The sequence below is a fragment of the Acipenser ruthenus genome, chromosome 7 (assembly GCF_902713425.1).
Source record: "Acipenser ruthenus chromosome 7, fAciRut3.2 maternal haplotype, whole genome shotgun sequence".
NCBI lineage: Eukaryota > Metazoa > Chordata > Actinopteri > Acipenseriformes > Acipenseridae > Acipenser > Acipenser ruthenus.
In genome coordinates this window covers 51337037-51360867 of record NC_081195.1, presented here as the reverse complement: position 1 = coordinate 51360867, position 23831 = coordinate 51337037, and the positions used below count along the sequence as shown (strand labels likewise).

The following is a 23831-nucleotide window of genomic DNA, read 5'->3' as shown; positions in this document are numbered from 1 at the left end:
CTGATGGAGTCTGCAAAAGACCTGAGACTGGGACGGAGATTTGTCTTCCAACAAGACAATGATCCAAAACATAAAGCAAAATCTACAATGGAATGGTTCACAAATAAACATATCCAGGTGTTAGAATGGCCAAGTCAAAGTCCAGACCTGAATCCAATCGAGAATCTGTGGAAAGAACTGAAAACTGCTGTTCACAAATGCTCTCCATCCAACCTCACTGAGCTCGAGCTGTTTTGCAAGGAGGAATGGGCAAAAATTTCAGTCTCTCGATGTGCAAAACTGATAGAGACATACCCCAAGCGACTTACAGCTGTAATCGCAGCAAAAGGTGGCGCTACAAAGTATTAACTTAAGGGGGCTGAATAATTTTGCACGCCCAATTTTTCAGTTTTTTATTTGTTAAAAAAGTTTGAAATATCCAATAAATTTCGTTCCACTTCATGATTGTGTCCCACTTGTTGTTGATTCTTCACAAAAAATTACAGTTTCATATCTTTATGTTTGAAGCCTGAAATGTGGCAAAAGGTCGCAAAGTTCAAGGGGGCCGAATACTTTCGCAAGGCACTGTATATATATATAAATATATATATATATATATATATATATATATATATATATATATATATATATATATATATATATATATATATATATTTTAACTGCACAGCAAGAAATCACCATAGCACAACCACCATTGGAGCTGAGAATGTGACAAGCATAACAATGTAATAGAGAGTACATTGAAAAAACACATGGGCATTGTTCAAACAGGAACAGACTCGATTCTTCCTTTAGCATTCTCGGCATCAATACAGGAACTACATTTACAGTGGCATTTAGCAAGCAAGATATCTATTTACATTAAAACACTAGAATCACAGTTAGACAGAACAGATGATGATTAAAACATCAGAAAACAAACCATTTAAGAATATGTTGGGTTTTTTATTACGCTTTCAGGCTGCACAGAGACTGCTATGGAGGTAGTTCACCTTTCTATTGTTCTCCAACTAATGTCTTTTCAATCTGAAATGGCTATTTATATGTAGGCCTATAGTCTTACAATGACAAATAGCTAGATAACTGCACACAGATATGTATAACATATGTTTGAATACCAATCATCATTTACATTACATTTTGTTAGGCAATACCAAATATTCCCAACCTAGCAATAATGCTTTCTACAGTATGTCTTCAGGATAATGGTAAAGATGAACAAAATCAGGAATTGGTATTAAATCATTTTAAAAGAATCTTTAAAGACATTTCAGGATATTCTGACACCAAATTTCAGAAGTATCAATGGTATTAACCCACATTCTTGTCATAGCCCCTCTCACCGATTTTGTCCAAATCAGCTTCATGGGAACCCGGGCATTCAGTAGTAATAAAGTAAAAATAAATACAAAAGATAGTAAAAAGTTTAAACAGAAACAGCTTGTGAAATTTAAAATATTTTATTTGAATTTATTTCAACTGTACTCATACCTTTCTTTTAAATGAAAAAATACATGAACCTATGACTAGAGTGTGGAATTAGGCCTGGGTCACAGCAGGCTTTGTTACTAAAAGGTCATTGCCAGGAGCTGCAGGCTGAGAATCACGAGAGTGCAAGAACTGAGCCATGGTTGGAATCTGCGAGAAATATTTCTTTGCCAAAGTGTGCTTGTGCTTCACCTTACGAATGAACACAACTCCATATGCCTGCCAAAAGAAAAAAATCCAGTCAATAGCAACATCACAAAAAGAAATACTGCTTTGTCCTAACTTGTATTTCACCTAGAAGGTAACAACGTTCTCTTAATTTATGAGTGATTTACCTAGCAATATATTATACAGGTTCTAGCACAGGCTTTGCCACTTTATATACTTTACATAATTACAAAAGCATTCAGTATAAAGAATATAACCTTGGCATAACCTTTCTAAACCCCTGTTACTGACAAACTAACAGGCCTTTGGTTTATATTGCATTACAAGGCTTTGTATTGTGACTGGCATATCTTATTTTAGAATGCCACCTGCTGGTAGAGATAAAGAACTGAGCTGAGCTCAACTCACTGATACTTATTTTGAGATACCACACACAATGTTCTGCTGTTTACTTAAATTATACAGTACACCCTCGCTATAACGTCCTTCATTATAACAAACCTGGCCGCTGGACCCCAAATTTAAAAAATTATATTATTGCAACGTATGTGAAGTCTATGAAGTGCAACGAACGCTTGGAGTAGGAGGGGCTGTTTTCACATCACGGACCACAGGAGCTGCTGGTGATTGGCCGTGGAGTGAGACGAGGCGGGACTAACTGGGGCTAAAGACTAAAGACTAAAGGGGGAGTGTGCCAAGTCTGCTTATAATAAGCGGAATTTGGCTTGAGTTGACAGTCGCTTTATTTTGTTAACAGTTAACTTGTCAACAGTTAACTTCAACAGTTAAAATGGTTGTTGTAGTGGTTTTGGTAGTTGACTTGTGTCAATGTATATGCACATTAGAAAAACATATGGAATTTGTATGAACACCCTCACTACCCCTCCCTCTAAAATGGATTGGGCTTGTTTTGAAAGTCAGTGCCGCTTTTTTTCGTGAGACTTGGCAACACTGGAAAGCAGATAAACGAATAAGCAGAGACAGAATGGTTCCACCCTGAGATTCCTTTTAAAATTAATTCATTTTAGAGGCGTAGGTCGTGGCCCACAGCGACGTGTTAATTGTTAGTTAACAATTGGCAGATTGTCTTTGATCATTTATTAGCGTAATAAGATCGAGTTTGGCCCCGAATCGACTGAAGGCTCATTCTTATAGCGTTATGCCTCCGCAACGAAAATCATTTTAAGTTGCAACAAAGCTGGAAACTATATTGATCGTTTGGAAAATGTAGTAACGCAGGCATATCTCTGTCATGAATATAGGTTATCAAAAAGCACTTTTTTGGGGGCTTGTTCATCAACCATGCGGCAATGCAAAATTGAATAATAAAAAAAGAATCTCAGTTTGGGATATTTGCACGTTGGATTAAGATTTGGTGAATTCTGAAACGATTCATGTCAGATTGATTTTGAATAAAAATTCAGCTTTAATTCGGGATTTGTGCTTTTTTGGTACTGCGTTTTAATTATTTAATGAATTGGATAACGCAGAAGTAGAATACATTACACAAACAGGCAGGGCCGGATTTAAGGGAGGGGGGGACCGGGACATTTGTCCAGGGCCCTGAGCTGCCGAAAATAAATAAAAAATGCTATTTTAAGTTTAAAACACAATCCACTTGCCAGGTGATCGCGCTAGCCAAACACTTGCGCCTCTTACTGATCACGCACACACCGGAGGACGCCGAGAGAGCGCGCGAGAGAGACTAATACAGAAACAATTGAAAAAACTTAGCGGTGCAGCAAAACGAAAAAAAAAAACTAAAGGAAAAGCAATCTAGTGAAAAATGCATGCTGGCACCTGTTGTGGCTGCGCTACTGTTCCAAATAACGGGCCTGAAGAACTACAAAGTAGTAGGCCTACAGACCCAGTCTGCCCACATCGCCAATTAACGATCAAGGTAACTTCAATCTGCCTTTCGCTTTAACCCACAGACTTGTGGAATAACATTCTGGAGAGATTAGACAAAACTAGTAAATCAATTCAAGCAGAAAACATCAAACTGTCAGTGGTAGTTGAATTACTTGAATCTCTGAAAACATTTCTGGATGACATTCGTGATCATTTTGATGATTTTGAAAACCGTGCAATGGAAACTGCAGTGGTGAAGAAATATCGAGACGGAAGAGGCGACAGTGCTCTGCAGGATCACTACAGGGCAGAGACAGATTTCGTGTCCATATTTTCCTAAAGATTCTGGATACTCTTTCAACAGATTGCTTGCAACGATCAAAAGCATATGTTACTGTGCATAACTTGTTTGGCTTCCTTAACAACTTTCAGAGCATGTCAGAATATGACATCAAAAACAAAGCTGCTACACTCGTGCAAACCTATCCTTCAGATATGGACGAATATTTCCTATCAGAAATGCTCCAGTTTACTAAATTTGTTTCTGGCAAGGACAAGAGAACAGCGTGTGACCACCCTCAACTTATCCTGAATTCTCAAGTGATTTCCACGTTTCGGAATGTCACCAATGCTCTGCGCATTTACCTATCCTTAATGTGCACTAACGGTCTGTTCTGGTTCCTTGTCCAGGGGCCCATGATACCAAAATCCGGCCCTGCGAACAGGTACGTGTAATTCTACTTTTATTCATAATCTCATCTCATTATAACTTTCTCCAACAGTTTATCCTTCATTTTGATTGTCTTTTCACTATAACGAACCCCTCGATAAAACTATCAAAAGGCCTGGACCCCAAGGTTCGTTATAGCGAGGATGTACTGTATTCTAACACATGCCTTTTTAAATTTGATATAAAAACACTGTAGATTGACTTAGTGAAGATGCTGATTGTAAAGCAAGTGCTAGTATTTGTTTCCAATATTCTTGCATAATACAAACTAAATGTAAAAAAACCCCAAAAAACCATAATGAACCAAATGACTATATTTTTACCTGCTCAACATTGTCCAGTTTTAAATGTGCAGCTGCCTCTTCTTTTGTTAACAGAATACAGTTCCATGGAGACCATTCAACATATTTATTCCACCTTATCATGACAAGGTCATAAAGGTCATCCCAGGCACTCAGAGCTGACTGTGTAGCCCAGATAACCCTAAGCAGATACTGCAGATCTTGTTCCTGCAATGAAAATACCAAATTGTTTTAAACTATTCGAAGGTTAAAGTTAGTAAACAAAAAATCAACTATGTGCTAATTATGTGCTTACAGTACACATAGGTTTCCAAATTGAATTAGCTATACAAGGTGTCAAAGCCATACAATAAATATTATTATAGTTATTTGTTGGGAAATTACTAGGTGAACACATGATTAAATGTATAACTAATTATAAAAAAAATCCTTTGTAAACTTTTACTGGATTGTGGTGCTCAGTAATATCCTCACTCTGATTCTCTGTTAATTGGTTATCATGATTTATATCTTTTGTTATTAAATCAATCAAAATGACCAAATTCAGCAGTTTAAGTCACTGCTTAGCTGCTGACAAGAGTTCGGTTTAAGAACCTAGCCTATCATGGGAAGTGTTTTGTCATGTTCCTATGTGACCTTAACCAAACAGCACACCAAATGTTCATACCAAACAGCAATACATACCTGCAGTAAGAAAGCAATCTTTGCTTTTTTGTCATACTCTGCCTCTGCCTGCCTAAGCTGTGTGAGCATGTTCTTGTATTTGTTTAAATCTTCTCGTTGACGGGCTACATTATCCAGCTTGTTACACTGATGACACCTGCCAGTTGTGTGTGAATTTGCTGTCAGAGAAAATTCAGTGGAGCGCAGGTAACGTCTACATCCAGGGCAGAAGTAGATATTTTTATGTAACAGTGATGGATCCTGAGGAACCTAGGTATTAAAAAGAACATGACATTTTCAAAAATTGAAAAAAGCGTATATTATTTATTTCTGTCAATGTTTGAGCAATGCTTCACATTTTAAAGAAAGCTTCTCAAATTTTTTAATTTTTTTTTTTTTTTACAAAAATGTATAATTAAAAAGTCTGTAAAATGTATACATTGTTCATGGGAATATTTCAATAAAGAGGGTTTCTGTTTTTGGACAATTTGCCCATCATATGCACTACTTTCTTCAGACAAGTAAAACAGAAGGCACTCAAATCTATAATAAGTAGAGCATTGTCTAAAGTCTTTACATCAATGAATATATTGTTTTTATAAATGTTTCAGTTATACAATTTAACATGTATTTAAAAATCATGCATTTACAGTACCTTGAGTAATCTGGCGACTTCAGGGTTGAATGTTGGTGTTTTAATGTATTGAAGAAACAGTGTAGATATTCTTTTTCTGAGTCCCTCTAGATTGGATTCCTTGACCCCTCTCATTAAAAGGTCTGCTTCTCTGTCGATCAGCTCCACTATATCTTCAGTCAATTTACACTTATGCTCCTATCAAAATAAACCATCAAATACAATTGATGGAAATCAGTAAGTGTTCAGTTTATAATTTTAAATGAAGTTTATTTCTACAGCACTGATGTTAATCATGTACCTTTACAGTATGTTTCAGGGTTAAAAGGACATCCAATCTTTCATCTTGGGTGAGATGCTTCATGTTTATAGTAGCATAAATATCTTTCAGCTCTCTAGCACGGATCGTGTACTGTGTATCCATTTCAGTGATTTTGTCGTCAAATGCTTTCCATTTTTTTGGCTCGGAACACTGAAAAATATTTAAGAATTGCATAAGACGTTTTTTTTTGTTTTTTTTTTTCATAATTTGCACCATAATACAAAATAAGAACTTTCATCCACCAATCAGAAGCTCCATTAGTTGAAAGTAATTTACAGCAGTTAAAGACTGCTGGGGCATTCATATACAGCTTTGGACAAAAGTTTTGTATCACCCTATAGAATTGACAAATTTTGCTTCATAAAGTCGTGAAACCTGCTGGATAATGTTACGTTAACATATTGAATTACTACTGCTTTGTAGTTTTCCATATACTTAATGAAAAACTGACATAAAATAGAAAAATGTGACACTTCAAAATCTATCATGAAACACTGTACTACTGTAATGGCTTCCGGTAGACTTTTGTGAGATCATTTTATAGTTTCTTTGATTACATGATGTTAAATAAAATATCTAAATTATCAAATAGGTTTTCTTTTTTTTTTTTTTTTTTTTAAATGTCTCAATCCTAAATTTCTAGGTGATGCAAAACTTTTGGCCAGAGCTGACAAACCTTAATGAGCAACATGTAAATTATACAAAATGTAACTAAACAAGAAGGAAGAATACGTTACTTAATGTAACTCAAATTATTTCATACTTATCCCAAGTATTTACCACCTAGAAAATCACGATCTTAACTTTCCTTAAATATCCCAGTACTTCCATAAAGTCGATCATCCTTAGGAACAGAGCGTGGAGGTGCTTAAGCGCTGTACATACATTGCTGTCCGCGTTCATTTTTATTATTCATTTTATGCTTCTGTGTCATCAGTGTTATATGTATATGATATTTTTTTCAATTAAAAAAAATGTGATTGGTTAGATCTTTTTAGAAGTCTGGCTTGTTTATTTTTCAACTTTGCATTATCAACTCCCCCTTATTTTATTACAGGACATTTTCTTAACAGGAAGTTCAGGGAGGTTTGACTAATTTGATCGAGTACCAGGGAGTAGGTACCATCCCTAATTGAAATATGACACGCCCGTTCTCTGTAAGCAAAGTTACCAGGAAGTTGTGTGTGATGTTGAGTTAATTGATTTGGAGGTAAGTTCAGTTTGGGGAAAGTTTTCACACTGCACCATAAAAATGTACTTACCATGCATATGCTATTGAGAAGTTAAAGTTCATCTTTAGAAGAGAGTTATTGGAAACAATAACAAAAACATTTTAAAAAGATGTCTTCTAATATTTGCGCATTAATTTTTGATTGGCTGAAAGTGATTTTATATGTTAAGTTGAACTGGCGCATAGAAGTCTGATTTAATAATCTAAATTTGAAACAATAAGTATTATTAATAGAATTCCCAATATTAATTTTGCAAATATAAAATATAAGCAGATATCATATATATATATATACTGTGCCTACTAAAATACTGAAACATAAAACAAGAAATAGGTTAGGGATATTTGCAGGTTGCCAGTTGTGGAGGGAATGCTGTTAGCAGTATCCTTTCTTTACTGACCTTTTCCAAAAAGGCTTGTACTGAGTTTTTGATAATCTCTTCATTAGCATCCATCTTATGCCTCCCAATAGAAGCAATGAGCTGTGTCTCTTGCTCCAGCAGTGCACACAATGCTGCTTTCCTTTCTGCTCCAGTGAGAGTCACGTTGATATGCTCAAGTTCTTCTTGTCTCCATTCTTAAGACACAATTTTTTAATGTTAATTTTTTCTTAAAGTAGCTCTTTGAAATCTGCTTTCTCTAATCATTACCCTATGACAGGAAAATACATTTTCAGGATGTCTAGAAACTTTGCATTGTATTGTGATTTGTATTCTATATAAGTGTATTTATTATAGCCTGTATATTACTGTACATTCTTACATAACCAACTATGCTGTTGTTCTCTGTGTATTTTTATTAAAGAAGAAATATAAAATAAATATAATTCCATCAAAAACAGCTATTTTATTACAGACAGTTTCATACTATTACCATGTTTTCCCTTCCTGTTTTTTTTATATATTTAGCATGTTATGTTCCAACTTGAGTCTCTGACAGCTGGCAGATTTTTTAATATCTGTATCTATAAATTCAATAAATGGCAAACCCAGGGTATTAAACTCCCCCACAGTTTTGAACAATGACTCAACATCAAAGAATAACCTATATTTCAATAACTGTAAAATTATAAACCATCATCAGTAGATGGGAATTATGCCTCTGAACTGATGCAGTGTTTCACCATAAAAACAAACCACTTAAACCTCTTACTATTATTACAATTAGAGATGTCTTGTTTTTTGAGAACTGTTAACTATGGTAGTTATGGTGTACATGAAGGAGTCTTAAAATAAACCTTACTTTCCAAAGCATGGTACAGTAGGTCAAAGTCTTCCTTTGTTTTGGGGTGCATCCTTCTCTCATATTCCCTTTTCAGCCGGTCTTCCTTCTCCTTCTTCTTTCTTTGTTCCTCCTTCTTCTCCCAATCCAACCTAACCATTCTGTCACATGACAGCTGTTTTACCAGTCTTATGGCATGCCAGCGCCTGGCATAAGTCTGTATGACTATCACCTTCAAACAGAACACATAGATTAATGGTTTTGTAAGTAATATATTACAACTTTCTAACATCTTATTTTTACTGTGCTACTTGAATTGGGGGTGGCAAACTATGCTTCTATGACTGTAATTATATTAACACCATTTTCAGTCTTCTCAAAACATATTTCATAATAATAAAAGGTATATATACTGTGTAGTAGCCATGTCATGAAAACCCTGTACCACCACTTTTTTTTTTCAAACGCACTTTCCCTTAACAAAAGTATGTTACACATATCGCAGTGGGAAGTTGTATTTTATTGAATTATAATTGAAAATCATCTCCCCCTCTCTTAACTTACTGCTTTTAGCCTCCTGTAGTGATATTCGTCGGCTGAGAAATACTTTCCTGGTGATATCAGTTTGTCAGTAGTATTAGACACGTAACACCCTATCTTGGTCATCTGTGTAGATGTCGTGTAGGTCACCTGCTGGTGTTGACTCTTCTCTCTAACTGTCTAGATATAAAAAAAGAAAAGAAAGAAATTACTTAAGGCCAAGTCTAAAATATGTGTGTGTGTGTATATAGATATATAGTACATGACAGAGCTGCATAAGAATGAAAATATAATATGGATTTCTTATTTAAACAGTAATACACACAGAAGAATTAAGTACCAGCATTCTACCCACACTCACTGAATACAAATGCTTCAAAATATATGACAGATTCTTCTTCCTATGATTTAATGATAAGAGACTTGCCAACAGTTAATACAATTATTTTATTCTGTGACGCTGCACTGCTTAATAACTAAAAAGGAAATGTATTGAGTGGGTGTTACTACGTTTGTGCCCAATGTATGGTATATTATACAACTACAAAAGCAGTATAGCAGGTACTTTTTACACATTTTGCTTTAACGTAGTATAGAATTCAGAATAAGATTGGTCTAAACATATTTAGTTACAGATGTGATTTATAATGTGATATCATGTATATAATTGTTATACTTATAGAGAGAGAGAGAGATTGTATTTACAGTGTGTAATACACAAGGTTAAATATGCAAATACTCACTAAATGATACATAGTATAGAATGCTGTCAAGGCTGGTTACCTGTGTGTTTCTACAAAATTTTTCAATTCCATTGTCTGGCCTCTTTTTGGAAATAGTCTGTACTCCTGCATGATGGAATTCTACCCCTGTTATTTTATGTCGGTATCCACCCAGAAATGCTTTGCAGCGTGTGGTCCTTTCAATTTCAACCACTACATCCTGATATGTATCAGCGTCTATAAAAACAAATTGTAATTGTTTATATAAAAGTGTTTTTATTTTAGTTTAAATCTGTAGCTGATTAAATATGCCACACAGACTGTTACAGATAAATAATTTATATAAGAACATTTCAGTGTACCTTTTTGAACTCGGACAGTTATGACATCAGGCATGTTGTATTCCTGCTGGGGTTTAATTGGTTTGATTGGGTAGTTTTGGGGGTCAGTAGAAGACATTTCAAGCTGGATGGTGCCATGTGGCCTTACCCCAAGATCCATTAGGGTCTTTGAATCTTCAACAACATCTCCTAAATCATACAGTAGAAATACATAGTGATACATACGATTAATAATAAAATGCTTTGCTGCTTTGTGACATGTGCTTATACAGTCAGAACATATCCTGAGTCTTAAATCCGATTACTGAATTAGGTTAAAAAGTTACCAATATATTACCACATTAACTATCTAAAGTATGCAAAACTTACCATTAAATGTGATTTGTAATACATTAGGTGGTATTTTCAATTCAGTTGTAAAATGTTCTTTCAGATTGTCTGTTGTAAGGCCTATTGCAAAGGCTACAGTCATTACATAGCCATCAGGAAGAAGCATGACCTTAACTAAAAAGGAGAGAGAAAAAAAAAAAAAAACATATCATTAATATATTTGAAAATATCATGTTTGTCCCAGTACAACTGCATGGCCAGCCAGCAGCAAGGGATGCATTATCTAAAATCTGTTTTGGTTAACTAAAATAATGTAAGATTGTATGGTATTGGGGTCTACTTCGCAAATTATTAGATTATTTCAATTCGTTCAATTGTACAGTGCAATTTAGAGAGCCAATTGTTCAAAAGTGTGGTTTAATAGGACTTTAAAGTTTCTGTTTCTCGAGTTCCCCCCTGATAATTTATAAGACGTTTTCTTTACCTGTCGCAGTGGCACTTTTCTCTTCTGGGGACGCTGGTTTGAACGATGTCACTACAGCTGTTGTATCCCCATCTGAATAAACATTCTCAGGAACACTTGAATCCTGTGTGTCGGTCTCTGTTTGTGCATGTATATTTGCAACTTCTGTTGTTTCCTCAGTAGTACTTGGATGTACGTAATTAGGGTCTGCTTCTCCAGAGACCGATGTATTGGGATCATGGTCCATCATTCCTACCTGGGGCGCTGCTTTTTCATCTGCGGGTACCAATGTGGAATCGTCTTCTATCGATTCATCCACAGGAAATGAAGCAGGAGCATTTTCAGAAATGTCATTTGTTTCTAGGTTACCGTGTGCGTCGTCTTCTTTGTCATTGAAAGTTTGAATCTTTTGATCTGACATTTTCATTACAATACGATATACGTTTTTTTTTTTAATGCGAATAAATACTTTTATATAAACAATTTAAGAAAAAAATGTAATAATTACACACACGATTTTTTGTTAACTTTTTGTAAATGTAGAAGCATTTCAGTGATTGATCCAATATAAAGGCATACACCTTTTTACCTTTATGCCAGACAATTCAAACTAAAAAGAGTAAAACGGTTGAATTCACAAAAGTATTACCATTTACCTTAAACAGTCTTGCGTTTTTAGATAATAATATACCCTTTCTATATAAGAACAAACCCGTAAGTTCTTAGCAACTACAATTCCTGAATCCGCTTGTTGTCGCCGGTGTCATGGTAACCACAATCAGACTTAGATCACGTGAGAGACAAAACGTGTGTGTGCGTGAAGAACTTGATTTGTTAGTAGTCGCTTTCGTTGTTGCCAAGGGAAGGATCTGTTTGCTCTTAGTATTATTTTTCCAACGTCAGCTATACAAAATTTAGTACAAAAAACAAAAAACGATTAATCCTTCAAGTTCATCTCCAACGAGGTTATGCTGTAATTATTGTATCTTATATTTTGTGTACAGATATTTGCATAAACCACAAGACTTTACAAGACATTTAATTTGTACTTTCTTCAAATCATGTATATGTATTTATTTGCAAAATTATAAAATAGATATGCAACATAAAAATATTGCTCTAAACTTCAGAGGTTGTAAATGTCAGCTGTTTGTGTCCTGATAAAACCAAACTACATTCTGTAATGCCATATAGATTAAACAGGGGAGAATACATTATCCTAGTGGTAGTATATCTTTTTACATTCTACATCTATACTGTACAGTGGATCAAAATAAAATAAAAACCATATAGAAAATTGAACATTTGTTGAAATTGGGTAAATACACACACCAATATGTACACTGGTATTACATCAGGACCTAAGAAAGCCCAGTGCGTAGTGTAACCAGTAACATTGATTATCGTGTATTTGTCAGGTGCTCCAAAGTCCTTATTTTCTAAAAGTTGTTAGAATTAAATCTCAGTAAGTTCCAGTTCTCATTTCAGTTTGTAGTTTACAGTTGTCCACATTAAAGAAACGTAAATACACTTCTCAATTATTCTTGATCTTAATGAGCACAGTAACAGTGAACTGAATGACAATACACACATACATTTAAGTGTTTTATTTATTTGTATTCAATACAAGTTTTGGTTTTTTTTACAAATAATGCAAAACTGCATTTACATGATTTGCAACTGTATGGCATTAGGTCAAACAATTTGGGACAACAGAAGGAGAAATTTTACATTTAGTTCAAGTTTTCTTATTTTAAATTGGCCATTTCCACTGGTTGGTTGGGGGTTCTTCAATTAAAGGTTCCCATGGTTTCCATTCAACCATCTTCCTGGATAACGAGAGCTCATTCTCAGCCTACGGATGTAAACAAATAATCATAAGCCAATAGTCTCTTTAATAAATAACAAATAAGACAGGCAGCCCATTAAACAGTATCCTAGTAGTATAGCAAAATGGGTAACAATTTTGAGATCAACTCATCATACTGGTATTGAACTAAAAAGCTCATATTCGAGATTAAAGAGATTCTTGCATTTAAACTAGTCTAGGCTGCATCAGGGGTGGTAATAAGACTCCTTTTGCATAGCAGTTTCACCCATTCTAGGTTTTGATACAAGCTTGATTTGTCCTAGTGTATAGATAACAAATTCAGATGTCTTAGTCAAACCAGGAATGGATCAAACTGCAATGCAATTGGAGTCTTATTTTCATCCCTGTTTATAATGAATTTGTAAAAATGCTACATTCTATAGTATATAGCAATGAAACAAAAGGCTAAAGATACCATTTAATATTTATATGTCCATCTAGTGTTTACAGAAAAAAAAACATATATTAGAATTGTCCAAAAAACTATTCTCCTTTATGTAAACACTGGTGTGGAATAGAATAGTATACAAATATTTTTCTGAATTCCAAAACATTATTAAAAAAAAAAAAATATCAGAAATGTGCTTAAACATTCATACAATTATACTTTAGACAAAGTACTTTGATTATTGAAGGACGTACCTGGACAATAACTTCCTCTATCTGTCCACAGTTGATTTTTCTTTCCAGCTTCTCTATATCCGGTTCCTTAAACACAATAACACACACATTTTGTGTTTTCAGTTAGCATAATTTAATAGCATACATTTTTGGGGCTTCTATACACAGAGATCAGAAGCAGCCCAATACAAAAGCATGAAGCCTTACCGATTTTACCAAGTCAAATCTGTCATTGATGAGCTGTTCCGTGTACGTTCTGTAGGCTGCATCTTTTGGAATAGTCTGCAGAGATGCAAGGATTTTGGAATAAAGTATCCTCAGGCGCTTTAGGAGAACAAAGAGAGTGGTGTTTATTCTCTTAATAACCACAATCAATCTGCTAGTTAGAATAACGAAAACTGAAAGGAAAAAACATCTCAGGTATTTTGTTTGTTGTTGTCCCTATAACTGAATATTGGATTTAGCAAGACTAACAGAAAAATGTTTACGTGAAGCACAGCAAGCACTTGTAGGGATGGCAATCTCCAATTGCATAGCAGTTTCATCCACTTAATGGTGCTTAATATTAATATACCCCTGTGTTGTCGCTAATAAAGTTCACAATAACGGTGATTCACCTGGAAACTTCAAGAACAAAATGGTACCTTCTACAATTTATGATAATATATTATATACGTACATGCAACTGAATACGATATTAAGGGCACAGAAAAATACATTTTGCATAATTTACCTCATGAGGGTTTTGAGACACAGCAAGCCCCACTAAACCAGTGGTCTGAAGAAAAAAAAAAAAAGTCAGGACCTGCAGTTACATCAATATTGAAAACATCTGTTATTTAACAGTGTTGTACCGCATCAGACTCAACCACTATACACTGTTCCAATGCGCATTATTTCAACATATTTTGGGGATTTTTACCTAGAATGACTAAAAAATAGTTATTTAACCCCGAAGTTCAAAATTTAGCGATACAGAATGTATAAATGTTTAACCATCACTACCTAGCTAGTAATATGACTTCAAACTATTTAAAAAATATTAATCTCTAACCTATTTTACTTATACTGTAAACACAAGTTTAATTCAGCGCTATTTTTTTTTTTTTGGTACATTGATACCGCCGTTATCATAAAACCAAACACCATCGCAATACGAATTGCAGTATGTCATAATCAAACCTATTTTGTGTTGTACTTAATAATAATAATAATAATAATAATAATAATAATATACACCATGTTTGCTTTGTTGTTAATATTAATACATATCATTTGAGTGACCTCCACTCCTACCTTCTTCAACACACCAGCCATGATCCTCCGCGATGTATTCTGGGATGCCAGTACCAATAATGGATTACCGATTAACGTTGCGTCAGACCTGGCAGTTCGAGTTCCGTCTACTGAGGATTGCAGTGCAGTATTGTAAAGTGTAGTAAATTGACCGTTAATTTTCTAAGACGAAGTAACAAATACATTACTGTTGACTAAGTAAACCAGCTTATTAACAACATGTCATCAAATTGCTTCTTGTATTTAGTTATCAACTTATTTAGGCCTTCTAGCTACTCCCCCTGATGAGAGGTGAAACAAACAGTAAACTATGGAAGAACACAGCAAACTAAATATATACACTTTATAGAGTGAGCAATTAAAGAATACAACTGCAAATGGAATTCGAAACTACTTTAAACTGGACCTACATGATATTTTAACTTTTTATGAATTTAGATTTTGCTTTTGGTCAGATTTTGAAACAAACAGGGTGAAGGGGACATTTTTGAATGCACTATATTGTGTCACCTACAAGTGAGATTTCATGTTAGAATGCAGACACTGCTGTTGCTGTACCAGCCTTCACGTTGTGCACTCTTAACCTTGGCTGTGTCGCAACTGAATGAGGTCAAGCCTAAATATAGCAGTGGATTCATTTACACCAAAACACATTGAGCAAGTCACAATTCTCTTAGTACATCGTTGCATATGGTGTTAATGTAATTGATTACGTATTTGAAAGGTAAGAGCTGAAACTTATTTGTATTTTTTTTATACATTTAATTTTCTTTTTATTTCCTTTATATTTATTTTTTAAAACTAGACATAAATTAATTAGGCTAATGTAATATTTATATATTACATTTTAAGGTATGTTGTTTATGTCAAAATTATGTTTAAATTGTGTTATTTTTAATATCCAGCCAATAAAGCAGAATATACTTAAATATGACCTGCAAATCTCCTAGACTGCATGTCAGTTATTTCACTAATATAACATGTACTGTACTGCCACCGGCTCCACATAACAGGAAATATCTTTTTAATTCAAATTTTGAAATAATATCCGCTACCTCTATTGCTTAGAAACATCTGGGCTGTACATTTATCTTGTGTTAAAGTAAAATGCTTTCTGTTTAAAGAGATGTCTTTAAATCATTTTTCTCTTTTAATGGCTGATTAAGCTATGGATACAGTTGATGAAATGGATGAAGACCAACTTACAGAATATGCAATTCAGCTGAGCATCCAAGAGTCAATTCAAGCTAGCAAAAATCCACCCCCTGCATATAGAGACAGGTACAAAAAACACAGGTTATAAATGTCATGTTAATCTGCTATCTTGGGACTCATTTCTATAGTATGTTAAGATGTATATTTGATTTGTTTCCTGTTTTTTTTTTTTTGTTTTTTTTTACAAATCCCACATTTCTATGTTTTCATCAGTTTTTCTATCAATATAATTGACTCATGCGTTTCAACTCACTGCTAAAAAAAATGCCATTGGAAATGTAAACAGACTGGACATTTTACTGATATGTACGAGATAGCAATTTGTGTACAATTGCAGGTATTTTATGTAGTTTGTGTGGTCGTTGTTTCATATCACATTGCACCTCTGCAGATTATGTTTTATAGCTACAGTATGACATAAGTAATAGATACCTTCTGTATGTATGAAGTTATAGTCTGTGCCTCTGGTTCCTGCTATAACTGAAAGCTATGGCAGTGAAATTTATTTGCAGAAACAGTACTGGCACTGATGCATTTTGGAAGATAATACAGTGGTGCCCATAGGGATTGACATCCTGTAGTTTCAGATACTCAGTCACCCTCATTTGGGTGTATGACAGCTTCTCAAATTTTTTTTGCACAGGTTCTGCCTCTCTTCCCATTTCTAATCTGTTTCAAGTCTTCTTTTTAACCAACCTGTTTAATTGAATCCAATCCCTTAGTTGTAATCCAGAGGTTTCCCATCCCCATAGCTACGCACAACTCTGGTTGTTGCAGCACATGGATCAGTGAGTAAAGGTATAGATAAACAAGAACACTAACTGCTTATTTAATGGCATTCTTTTAACAGTTTGGCATCAGTTAGTGAGGAAAACCGAAGGATTGTATCAGCTATAGAGCTAGGTACGTATTGAAATGTAATCATGGAAAATGAATTCATTTTTAAGTAATGCAATTCAGGAATTGTGAATCTGCTAATCTGGTGTTCTTTAGGTGAAATATTTCTCCTCCAGCAGCTGTCTAAATGCACGCTTGCCTTTGGGGAAGCAGATGAAAGGGGGTGGCTTCCCCTGCACAAGGCTGCAGTCCAGCCAATAGACCAAGTGCTGGAGATCGTTCTTGATGGTGAGTCAGCGTTGAATTTAATGTAACAGAACAAACTGAATAATGTGTGACCACCAGGTTTGGCAATCGCAAAAAGCCAGCAACTGAACATGACATACAAGGTTTTAATGTTAAGACTCTCTCTAAAGTAACCAGCTATGAATTTCTGTCAGTTCAGCTTTGGTGTAGAAAAGAATAAACCTCATAGATAAACAACCTGTGACAGCTTATTAGTGTTTAAAACAACAATTGCACACAGTGTGGAGTAGTGGTTAGGGCTCTGGACTCTTGACAGGAGGGTCATGGGTTCAATCCCAGGTGGGGGACACTGCTGCTATACCCTTGAGCAAGGTACTTTACCTAAATTGCTCCAGTAAAAACCCAACTGTATAAATGGGTAATTGTATGTAAAAATAATGTGTAAAAAATAATGTAATTGTAAGTAAAAAATATTGTGATATCTTGTAACAATTGTAAGGGCCCTGGATAAGGGCGTCTGCTAAGAAATAAATAATAATAATTTGATACCCATGAAATATGCCACATCCATTGAAAATTATTTAAAAACACAATTTACAGGTTTTTGCAACATACTCATACATAGTTGTGCGAAGTTACTGAGAATGAGTTCTAAATGTTGGTTATGTTACATATTCGGCTATTTGTGGATTTTGAAGAAAAAAATTATCTATTTCTGTCCTCTTTGTAAGTAGGTTATGATGGGGCCAGGTTAAAAAATACAGTAAGATTCGTGATCTCTATTATATTTGCCTTGTTTCTACAGTTAAGGTTTCTCTTGCTTCCGTTTTTATTTTTATTATCACTTATGTTTTGCAGCTTCCAGTCTGATTAATTTGGAACAGGCAACATTAGATGGAGAGACAGCTCTTACTCTGGCTGCTCAGGGGGGACATGATGGAAATGTAAAGGCACTCCTTGAGAAGGGGGCTTCACCTTACACCACGAACAGCAAGCAAGAATCTCCTCTTCTTCTCGGTAATGTGACACTCAAATTGTGTCAAAAAAAAACGTTTGCTTTCCAGCAACGGTTTTTAAGAATAAATGAAAATATAATTTTGAGAGTGCACTTTTATTTCAAACAAACATCTCACAAAGTAAAAGTATAACCGCAACTAAACATTGTGTGCTATACAAGCACCTCCGCCGCCCCTGCTACAGAGCTATTCATCATGAGCTGTTGTTAAAGAGGCCAGCTTTATTTAATTATTCAAAAAAGACCTGTACAAGGACAAGTGCCCCGACAGTTACCATCTAGTTAAGATCAATTTACAGAGGAAGAGCATTATTTCACAAATAATTGTATACCGTATAACTTTATAAAGTCAGTTTCACTTCTGCAGTACACTCTGAACGCATACAAGAGGCCTATATATATATATATATATATATATATATATACACATATATACACACACACTATTTTATACTGAAGTTTGTGTTTGTCAGTTCTTTTTAAATGAAATAAAACACCTACCATATCTAGCACATACTTTTGATACTGGAATTTTCTCAAGGTGGTACTATCACTAATAAATCAATATTTTTAATATGAATACATTTTGATTGATCTGCTTGGTTTGTCTTTCAAAGCTGTAAGGCATGGCTCCTATGACATGGTGTTGAACCTGATCAAAAACGAGGCCCCAGTGGATCAGTTTTGTATTAAACGATGGACAGCAATGCACGAGGCAGCCAAGCTGGGTCTGAGCAACATTGTGAGGCTCTTAATAAGAAGCGGTGGGAATGTTAATGAAAAAGATGCTTATGGAGTAACGCCATTAGCAACAGCAGCTGAATATGGCCGGACAGACGCGCTGGAGCTTCTAATTCTTAAAGGTATAGTAAACAATTAGTTCTGCACATATCCAGTACCTATTCCCCTAAAAGTAATTATATTTAAGAATATTTGTTGTTTTTGTTTGTCATATATGTATAATTTTTCTCTCCACCAGGGGGCAATATTCATGCTACAGCTGATGATGGAGCAACTGTGTTGTTTGATGCAGCTGGAGGGGGGAATCCTGATTGTGTCGAAGTGCTCTTAGAATATGGTGCAAGTGCCAATATGCCCAACATATCTGGTCACCTACCAATTCATAGAGCAGCATATTTAGGTCATTACCTGTGAGTATGTATGAAACACTGTGATGAAGGTATGAATACTTATAAAATAATACTATTTTGTTTAGATTTTTGAAGTATAATGGTTAGTTGTCCAAGAGAAACATAACCAGAATTATATCATAAACAGTACTTCATTTTGTGAACAGAAGGTTATTGTTTTGGTTTGGCTTGGCAACATAAGATGGTCTAACTAACATTATTTTATAGGAGGTGTTTATAAGTATGTATACAACTCCTGCACTTATTAGTTTAATTAACCTTATTTTATTCTTTGTGCAGGGTACTGAAAACTCTAATCCCGATAACTTCTAAAAGTGCCATTAAAAAAAGTGGCTTAAGTCCTATGCATTCAGCAGCAGATGGAGGCAGTGTACAGTGCCTTCAACTACTCATAGAAAATGGCTTTGATGTGAACGTGCTGCTCGCCCAATACGTAGCTGAGATCTATGAAGATGGTCGCAAATCCCCATTGTATTTTGCCGTGTCTAATGCAGATGTTACATGCACTGAGCTGCTGCTTAAATATGGTGCAGACCCAAACAATGATCCCTTAAACTGCTTCCTTGTGGCAGTCCGTGCAAGGAGCTATGAAATTGTGAAATTACTCCTGGCTCATGGTGCTGATGTCAATTGTTGGTTTATGGTAGTGAATGACACACACTTCCCTACTGCCATCCAGTACTGCTTGAAAGATGAAATGATGATGCGACTTTTGCTGAATAATGGCTATGATGCCAAGTTGTGCTTTGACTGTATGCACGGTGACAGCTCAGGAACTTCCTTTGCATGGAGACATCTGGAGACAGGGTGGACCACCTGTGTGAACAAGGATACGCCAGTAAGTATAGAACTTTATATCAGTACCATTAAGTGCTGGAAATAAACTTCCAGTATAGAGTAGAGGTCGGCGCGGGTACTTGAAAACTCGGAGACGCTCCCATTTTAAAAGTACCAGAACCAGATCTCTTTTTCCTACCCAAATATTAATCATTAACTTTAAACATCTCAAAAGACACAGCACAGTAGAGGCTCTTGCCAACACGCACTGAAGCACCCACAATGCTATATTGGACAGTACATTCCTTCACCTGGGGAATATTTACAGGTCATTTAAAATCTTCTTAAGAACTTTGTGAAAATGTCTTGTGAAGATTTCCGAGGACATCAATATTTTTACAGTACTAGCAAAGCTTATGTGCTGTAGGTAACTTGTTGTGGTCTAGACCCTGTTACATTTACAGTCCTTGAAATGGCTTGTTAACGGATATCTTTCTTCCTTGTTGTTTATTTCTTAGCAGATGCCCTTGTCCAGGGAGACTTACAATTGTCACATTATATCACATTATTTGTACATACAATTACCCATTTATACAGTTGGGTTTTAACTGGAGCAATCTAGGTAAAGTACCTTGCTCAAGGGTACAGCAGCAGTGACCCCTACCTGGGATTGAACCCACGACCCTCTGATCAAGAGCCCTAACCACTACTCCACACTGCTGCCCTTAATGTTGCTCTTTTATTTATTATCAGCACAACAACATTTCCTGTCAACAGAATCTGCTTCACTCCGAAAAGGTCTGAACATCATGTTCCCAGCATCATCATGTGCCCAACAGACGATTTTTTTTCTTCTTCTAATTAAATTTGAATCACATTTAGTACCAGTATTGAGTAACAAAGTTGTGCTTCAGGTACCCTACAGTTGTTTTTAGGACAGGGACAGGATCATTCTTAACCCAAACCCTTGTCTGCCCCCTAATTTGCAGCTGGTATTATGGAGGTGGTAAAAACAGAACTGACTTGCCCCCATGGTGACTGTTGGAATGTCCTAATTGGCTGTGCTGATTTCTAATCCCTTGTACACAAACTACAGTATAAACATTTGTAATTGAGGAATACATTGTGTTTGAGTTTTTTTTTTTTAGTTTAGATTTTATTTAAATTAACATATAATACACAGAATTAGAAACATTTTCCAGTCATCACAAGAATAACTATTTATTCATAGCCTTTCTAAAAGTAAAATAGAAGTAAGTTTGAAGTGAGTTCTGGTAACAGTAAAATATGTGTAGTATGGTAGTAACAAACTCATTAAATGATTCACTTGACATGATAATGTTGAATAAGTCATACCGTATCTCTGTTTGTCCTTTGTTTTTAGTTCTGTGACTTTATCACTTTGAGCTGGCTGACTGACGTGGCTGGAAAAGTAGTCCGAATTCTTCTGGATTATATGGACTTTGTTCCAATATGTTCTAAATTGAAGCCTTGCCTGGAGAAGCAAAAAGAATGGCCAGAGATTTGTGAGATACTCGGTAGGTTATTCTTACACCAGTATAGTCTATTTACCATACCATTTATTTATTTTTCTCCAGTAAGAACACATTGAAGTATATCGCTTTTCAAGTGAGTCCCAGGGCATGCAGTACTCTATTGCACATTTGCACTTTCACATAATTAAATCACTACATTAATACAATATAACCTGTTCTTACCTTTATAAAAGTTTACTGTGGTAAAAGCATAGAAAAGTGTAGTAAAGCATAGTGAAAGCCTGGTAAAGCATGGGTAAGCATTGTAAAGCCCAAAGAGATATTAAAACAATATTTAAATATTTAAAAAAATGTTTAAGCCCTGTAAATATTGGAGACAATAGTTTTCCACTACACACTATACAGCTCATAATTGTGTACAATACTATTGGACCCAAATCCCCCTGTGCAGTTATGTTTCTTTACAATTTGATTAAGAACCCTAGCTGTTTCAAAAGTAATCAATTACACCTTTCACAATCAATTATAGGAGGCTGTGTGGTCCAGTGGTTAAAGAAACAGGCGGTCTGCAGTTCAAATCCCAGCTCAGTCACTGACTCATTGCATGACCCTGAGCAAGTCACTTAACCTCGTGTCACTTAACCTTGTGCTCTGTCTTTCGGGTGAGATGTTGTTGTAAGTGACTCTGCAGCTGATGCATAGTTCACACACCCTAGTCTCGTATCTTGTAAAGCACTTTGTGATGGTGGTCCACTATGAAAGGCGCTATATGAAAATAAAGATTATTATTATTAAAGGTGTTATAACCAAGCTTTTATAAGAATGTTACCTCTGTTTTCAAGATGATCTTTGTGTTTCTATAGATTTTATTTTCACAAAAAATGCAGTTTTTCTCAGCACAAAACTCACAAAAAATGTATGTCCCGTATTAAAGGTGCCCCAATTTACATCCCTATTTAACTGTGACTTGGGAAGGGAATGTAGAGAGAAGACCTAGTACTACTTACTGCTTTTGGGAAGATAATGGCAGTGTTGGTACCAAACATACTTTGATTGCCTTAATTATACTTCATTTTTTAATTATCTAAATGTTCAAATCCACTGGGATGAGAAAGCTAATTGTGTTGTTTTTCTTTTCGGATACAAAGAGAACCCACGCCCACTGAAGCACTTGTGCAGGCTGGTAATACGCAGACAAATGAAGCTATATCGCCTACAGAACCAACACTTCATGGACTTGCTGCCCCTTCCACCCATTCTTAAACATTATATCTTGTACAGGGAGTATGATTTATATGGAAAAGGCATTAACATGAAATGAGTATTGACCCTTTTTTATGACCTTCCATACAGGTATATTTTCACTGCCTGTACATTCATTTTGAACATTGCTCAATAATAATTTCAAAAATAGCAAAACCATTTTTTAAGCTTGCACACATGTTAGCGTTTATGTATAGTGTTTATAGTATTAAAAAAAATACTGATACAATATAACAGAAAGTTATAGAAGTCATTACTTTTTTTTAAATTTCATTGGCCTGCATTTTCCACAATGGGCAACAGACAAATTACTAGTAAATTAATAAAGTGAGCAATTTGCACACAGTAGAACCCTGAATCTTAGTTGTATCTGCAAATGTGTGCATTTACAGACCAGCACTATCCACATACAATATGACATGAATTGTTGGTAATACATATCTCTTGTGCAAAAGTTGAGACACTAACATAGCACCACAGTTTCCATACTGAATTAAGTTACAGTATATAAAGAATCAATACAATTTCAGAATATATTTTGTTTTAAATGTATTTAGACTTAAAATAACTTGTGCAGCATATTGTTTGGTAATTGGCAGCCCAGTTTCCCTGCGCCTCAAATGTTTACTCGAGTATCAAAAGCATGAGTCATCATAGAGTGCTCTCATTTGCTTGGTTTGCCACTTGCTGTGGGTGAGTCGCAGCTTTCAAGGACAACATTGTTAAGTAAATATAGAACAATATTAATCCAGAACTATGTAGGAATACATTGATTTCAGTAGGCCCACAGACAGCCTTTTATCTGTATCCACAGACACATGGGTGTATATACTGTACAGTACAAAGGCACAATAAACTTTCCTATAAACTTTATTTTGGCTGTTAACAGATATTGTAAATTAGTTTCAGTTTTATTTCACTGTTTCAATTTGGATCTTTGTCTTTGAATCAGAATAGAATAAAATGAAGACACCTGGACTGCACTTGTTTCTTTCTTCATATACATATAATGGGCACTTCCTAGGCACAAAACAATTG

General features: G+C 35.2%; 3 protein-coding genes across 6 annotated transcripts; 1 reads left to right on the top strand and 2 right to left on the bottom strand.

Annotated features, from left to right (window-relative positions):
* Positions 1 to 1441: 1441 nt before the first annotated feature.
* iqub (IQ motif and ubiquitin domain containing) lies at positions 1442 to 11764 on the bottom strand. The gene is made up of 12 exons (XM_034027335.3): positions 11028 to 11764; positions 10583 to 10717; positions 10235 to 10402; positions 9934 to 10109; positions 9175 to 9330; positions 8632 to 8842; positions 7791 to 7966; positions 6138 to 6308; positions 5858 to 6034; positions 5224 to 5472; positions 4561 to 4746; positions 1442 to 1707 (listed from the first exon to the last, which is right to left on the bottom strand). Exons 1-12 carry the CDS (start codon positions 11431 to 11433, stop codon positions 1540 to 1542), a joined length of 2379 nt encoding a protein of 792 aa, XP_033883226.3. The 5' UTR covers positions 11434 to 11764; the 3' UTR covers positions 1442 to 1539.
* Positions 11765 to 12598: 834 nt separating this feature from the next.
* On the bottom strand, positions 12599 to 14897 carry LOC117416260 (NADH dehydrogenase [ubiquinone] 1 alpha subcomplex subunit 5-like). Of its 2 annotated transcripts, none has more exons than XM_034027369.3 (5): positions 14794 to 14897; positions 14231 to 14275; positions 13705 to 13821; positions 13519 to 13584; positions 12599 to 12861 (listed from the first exon to the last, which is right to left on the bottom strand). In XM_034027369.3, the coding sequence occupies exons 1-5, from the start codon at positions 14812 to 14814 to the stop codon at positions 12760 to 12762; spliced, it is 351 nt and encodes a 116-aa protein (XP_033883260.1). In that variant the 5' UTR covers positions 14815 to 14897; the 3' UTR covers positions 12599 to 12759. The 2 variants fall into 2 exon arrangements, with proteins under 2 accessions (XP_033883260.1, XP_058883219.1); XM_059027236.1 differs by having other exon boundaries at positions 14737 to 14829.
* A 158-nt stretch (positions 14898 to 15055) lies between these two features.
* On the top strand, positions 15056 to 23771 carry asb15a (ankyrin repeat and SOCS box containing 15a). 3 transcript variants are annotated; one of them, XM_034027364.3, is made up of 11 exons: positions 15056 to 15517; positions 15960 to 16074; positions 16859 to 16911; positions 17002 to 17133; positions 17950 to 18108; positions 18724 to 18969; positions 19086 to 19257; positions 19537 to 20095; positions 20788 to 20832; positions 21419 to 21572; positions 22679 to 23771. In XM_034027364.3, exons 2-11 carry the CDS (start codon positions 15962 to 15964, stop codon positions 22849 to 22851), a joined length of 1806 nt encoding a protein of 601 aa, XP_033883255.2. In that variant the 5' UTR covers positions 15056 to 15517; positions 15960 to 15961; the 3' UTR covers positions 22852 to 23771. The 3 variants fall into 3 exon arrangements, with proteins under 3 accessions (XP_033883255.2, XP_033883256.2, XP_058883215.1); XM_034027365.3 differs by lacking the exon at positions 20788 to 20832; XM_059027232.1 differs by lacking the exons at positions 20788 to 20832; positions 21419 to 21572 and having other exon boundaries at positions 22679 to 22828.
* Positions 23772 to 23831: the final 60 nt, after the last annotated feature.

What these genes read in the sequence shown, in the direction of transcription:
- iqub (XM_034027335.3), bottom strand. Translation starts at nt 11,433, where the DNA reads ATGAAAATGTCAGATCAAAAGATTCAAACTTTCAATGACAAAGAAGAC. An exon ending in TACAAGCCTTTTTGGAAAAG is followed by an intron (nt 6,309 to 7,790) that starts GTCAGTAAAGAA and finishes AATATTTTTCAG; the next exon opens with TGTTCCGAGCCAAAAAAATG. An exon ending in CCCTGAAACATACTGTAAAG is followed by an intron (nt 6,035 to 6,137) that starts GTACATGATTAA and finishes TTATTTTGATAG; the next exon opens with GAGCATAAGTGTAAATTGAC.
- LOC117416260 (XM_059027236.1), bottom strand. Translation starts at nt 14,814, where the DNA reads ATGGCTGGTGTGTTGAAGAAGGTAGGAGTGGAGGTCACTCAAATGATA. An exon ending in TTAACAACAAAGCAAACATG is followed by an intron (nt 14,276 to 14,736) that starts GTGTATATTATT and finishes TTTTTTCTTCAG; the next exon opens with ACCACTGGTTTAGTGGGGCT. An exon ending in GATTTGACTTGGTAAAATCG is followed by an intron (nt 13,585 to 13,704) that starts GTAAGGCTTCAT and finishes ATTGTGTTTAAG; the next exon opens with GAACCGGATATAGAGAAGCT.
- asb15a (XM_034027364.3), top strand. Translation starts at nt 15,962, where the DNA reads ATGGATACAGTTGATGAAATGGATGAAGACCAACTTACAGAATATGCA. An exon ending in TGTATCAGCTATAGAGCTAG is followed by an intron (nt 16,912 to 17,001) that starts GTACGTATTGAA and finishes GGTGTTCTTTAG; the next exon opens with GTGAAATATTTCTCCTCCAG. An exon ending in AGAATCTCCTCTTCTTCTCG is followed by an intron (nt 18,109 to 18,723) that starts GTAATGTGACAC and finishes TGTCTTTCAAAG; the next exon opens with CTGTAAGGCATGGCTCCTAT.